Raw genomic sequence first — 4,639 nt, 5'->3', positions numbered from 1 at the left:
CTATAACAAGTTGTGTATATACTTGTCATAGTTTCTAGTACTGGATATACTTGTTATAGTTTCTAGTACTGGATATACTTGTTATAACTTATAGTACTGGATATACTTGTTATAACTTATAGTACTGGATATACTAGAAACTATAACAAGTATATCCAGTACTAGAAACTATAACAAGTATATCCAGTACTAGAAACTATAATAAGTATATCCAGTACTAGAAGTTATAACAAGTATATCCAGTACTAGAAACTATGACAAGTATATCCAGTACTAGAAACTATAACAAGTATATCCAGTACTAGAAACTATAACAAGTATATCCAGTACTAGAAACTATGACAAGTATATCCAGTACTATAAACTATAACAAGTATATCCAGTACTAGGCTTATGACAAGTATATCCAGTACTATAAGTTATAACAAGTATATCCAGTACTAGAAGTTATGACAAGTATATCCAGTACTAGGAACTATAACAAATATATCCAGTACTAGAAACTATAACAAGTATATTCAGTACTAGAAACTATGACAAGTATATCCAGTACTAGAAACTACAACAAGTATATCCAGTACTAGAAACTATAACAAGTATATCCAGTACTATAAACTATAACAAGTATATCCAGTACTAGAAACTATAACAAATATATCCAGTACTAGAAACTATAACAAGTATATTCAGTACTAGAAACTATGACAAGTATATCCAGTACTAGAAACTACAACAAGTATATCCAGTACTATAAACTATGACAAGTATATCCAGTACTAGAAACTATGACAAGTATATCCAGTACTAGAAACTATAACAAGTATATCCAGTACTAGAAACTATAACAAGTATATCCAGTACTAGAAGTTATGACAAGTATATCCAGTACTAGAAACTATAACAAGTATATCCAGTACTAGAAACTATAACAAATATATCCAGTACTAGAAACTATAACAAGTATATTCAGTACTAGAAACTATGACAAGTATATCCAGTACTAGAAACTATAACAAGTATATCCAGTACTAGAAACTATAACAAGTATATCCAGTACTAGAAACTATGACAAGTATATCCAGAACTAGAAACTACAATAAGTATATCCAGTACTAGAAACTATAACAAGTATATCCAGTACTAGAAACTATGACAAGTATATCCAGTACTATAAGTTATAACAAGTATATCCAGTACTAGAAGTTATGACAAGTATATCCAGTACTAGAAACAATAACAAATATATCCAGTACTAGAAACTATAACAAGTATATCCAGTACTATAAACTATAACAAGTATATACAGTACTATAAACTATAACAAGTATATCCAGTACTAGAAACTATAACAAGTATATCCAGTACTAAAAACTATGACAAATATATCCAGAACTAGAAACTATGACAAGTATATCCAGTACTAGAAACTATGACAAGTATATCCAGTACTAGAAACTATAACAAGTATATCCAGTACTAGAAACTATGACAAGTATATCCAGTACTAGAAACTATAACAAGTATATCCAGTACTATAAACTATAACAAGTATATACAGTACTATAAACTATAACAAGTATATCCAGTACTAGAAACTATAACAAGTATATCCAGTACTAAAAACTATGACAAATATATCCAGAACTAGAAACTATGACAAGTATATCCAGTACTAGAAACTATGACAAGTATATCCAGTACTAGAAACTATAACTGTTGTGGTAGTTGGAAGGTAAAAAACTTGTTATTGTGGTAGTTGGAAGGTAAAAAACTTGTTACTGTTGTGGTAGTTGGAAGGTATAAAACTTGTTATTGTTGTGGTAATTGGAAGGTAAAAAAACTTGTTATTGTTGTGGTAGTTGGAAGGTAAAAAACTTGTTATTGTTGTGGTCGTTGGAAGGTATAAAACTTGTTATTGTTGTGGTAGTTGGAAAGTAGAATTAGATATGGAATTTCTAATTGATTATTTTATTTATACAGTAGATGTGTGAATCTGATCATATATATATATATATATTAAATCAAAGTTATATGATATTTGCACACTGTATTTGTTTTTCAAAATTAAAATATTGTAAATAATTACTAAACAAATATTTAACTTATATAGTAAATAATTAAACAGATAATTACTTCCAAAGATGCTTTCGAATGACACATTACTAGGATGATAGTTTTTGAAACAACAGATTCAGAAATAAGCAGTTTGAGAAATTAATATCAAAATTGAATGTGCATGTTTATCAAAAAGTCAGAAATAAAGAGATACTGTATGAGACTAGTGTTTGTTGTCACCAACTAGTCTGAATATGTTGAACCCTGAGTGTATTACTACATTAGGTATTATCTATTACATATTACAGGTTCCATATCTATAGAACATAAGCTGTTTTTATATGAAGAAAGAAAAGCCAAGAGAAAAGGTCCAATTTGTAATGAGCCTCGATTGTGAAATTTGATCATGATATTTTTGCTGTGAGAGCGTTATAAAGAATTGCACCTCGGAACAATGCCCGTTCCGTCAGGACCAGCAGCTGCTCCTGACCATGTAAACCAAGAAAGTCCTGACCCACATTTGTCCAATGCAGCTTGTGGTATTCGTGATGTGTGGGCTTGCAACTTGGAAGATGAATTCAAGGTTATTCGACAGGTCATTCAAAAGTACAACTATGTTGCCATGGTGAGGATCACACAGATAATTTGTTTTACTGTTTTTTTCTTCATCCAGCAAGGAACCCAACAGATGTGTAAATTATATACAACAAACTATTAATCTCGTTACTTAGAGAGAGTTTTTATTTATATTATTGATTACTAGTTTACGAACCACTAAAGATTAATCCATTTGAAGAGAGTAATACTCATATAAGTATTGTGTTTGTTTATAATCTTTTTTTAAAGATGTTTACTTAATGCTCTTTCATAGTTAGTTTTATAATAAGTCTTTATTTTAATTCTGCATTTAAATAAGCCTTTATTTTGTTTACTCTGATTCAGGTAAGATAATGAATATTGTCCGTTACTTCTTACACAGAAACAAACAAAAACAGTAAGATAATGTAACCAATTAACATGTTGTTAGAAGTGGGTAACTTGCTCATTGATTAATCAACAGCCTGTTAAAGATTAATTTGATTTATCGATTATTACAGTGCACCTCAAACTGTGATATCTACAGCTTGAAAAACAAAAAGTTGATGTCTGGTTCTGTCAGACAGTTGCCTTTTCTCTTATAAGCAGTTCAAAATTAGTGGCAATGGCAATTCTGATAAAAGAGCAATGAATTTTTTAAAAAGACTTAAAACTTGAGATCTCTCGATTAGTTGACTGTTCTTCTGGAAAATATATGGTGATGATTAGTGAGTAGAGTGTAATGTATAGGAGCAGATATCAACACCAAATAGGCTGGATGTTCCAGATGAGTTGACCTTAGAGACAAAAACTAAACCTGACACCAATTATGATTGGAGTACAAATATATTATGAAACCATGTGTCGTGTGTCCTTAATGTGTTACTGAAGTAATAATCACTGTGTTACTTAAGTGTTATTATTATATTTTTTACAACACTTGCAGGACACAGAGTTTCCTGGGGTGGTGGCACGTCCTATTGGAGAGTTCCGCAGCACCACAGATTACCAGTATCAACTTCTGAAGTGTAATGTAGACTTGTTGAAGATAATCCAGCTAGGCCTTACTCTCTTGAATGAACGTGGAGAAATGCCACCAGGGTTTTCAACATGGCAATTTAATTTCAAGTTTAATTTGACGTAAGAAACAATATGATATTTATTGAAATAAAACTGTTAAGTTGTTGGAGGGTACTTGTATTGGCCACTGTGTTACTAAGTTACACACCATTGTGCTACTAAGTTATTAATGTAGTCCTACACAGTTGATTGGAGCTGTGACACTGGTGCTTAAACGTGCCCATGATATGAGTGTTTTTGGCCAACTTCTGGTCCTTTTATTCTTGTGAAGAAAAATTGTCTTCATTTCAGATACTGTTATTATTTGTCGTGGCATTGGTCACACAATCAGATGTTGTTTCTATACACAGACAAGCTGATAGCTAACTTCGTATTGGCTGTTATGATTCTAGTACTTTTATTCTAATTGGCCTAGACTTGTGATGTTACATGCTCAGTAGCATGAAATTTTTGTATGTTGTATATAGACATCACACATTTGTAATTGAGGAACTCGGTCAATATTTTAACGTTTAAATTACAAAATTAGAAAGCAAATTTACAGTAAAAGGAATAACAAATTTAATTGTGACCTAAGTTGCATTGTATGAACTACATGAGGCTACAAGGACCGATCTGAGGTCGTCACAGTTCAGGGGCATGTTGTGAACATCTCAGTTTAGTAAGTGAAACTGTTTTGTTGGTAAAAAGACAGTACAATTCAGGCAATATTAATCATTCAAGATATGGCATCAATTTTCTGACAGCCCCCGTGAACTGTTTGGCAACAGTTGTTTACAGCCCATATGCATTTTTCAAATATAAAGAACTATCAACTACTGTGTTACTGAAGTATTAACTACTGTGTTACTGAACTATCAACTACTGTGTTACTGAACTATTAACCACTGTGTTACTGAACTATTAACCACTGTGTTACTGAACTATC

The 4,639-nt window shown here is 31.3% G+C and overlaps 1 protein-coding gene across 1 annotated transcript in view; it reads left to right on the top strand.

Annotated features, from left to right (window-relative positions):
- Positions 1–3,788, top strand: part of LOC106476063 (CCR4-NOT transcription complex subunit 7-like) — a 6,219-nt gene extending 2,431 nt beyond the window's left edge. Inside the window, exons 2-3 of the mRNA XM_013936736.2 lie at positions 2,364–2,680; positions 3,578–3,788. Coding sequence (XP_013792190.1) covers positions 2,510–2,680; positions 3,578–3,775 — 369 coding nt within the window. The 5' untranslated portion in view covers positions 2,364–2,509 and the 3' untranslated portion in view covers positions 3,776–3,788. The remainder of the gene's footprint in view (positions 1–2,363; positions 2,681–3,577) is intronic.
- Positions 3,789–4,639: the final 851 nt, after the last annotated feature.

This window comes from Limulus polyphemus, unplaced genomic scaffold, assembly GCF_000517525.1.
Source record: "Limulus polyphemus unplaced genomic scaffold, Limulus_polyphemus-2.1.2 Scaffold9732, whole genome shotgun sequence".
Taxonomy (NCBI): Eukaryota; Metazoa; Arthropoda; class Merostomata; order Xiphosura; family Limulidae; genus Limulus; species Limulus polyphemus.
The sequence above is the reverse complement of the archived record's forward strand: the minus strand, read 5'-3'. Positions and strand labels throughout refer to the sequence as shown.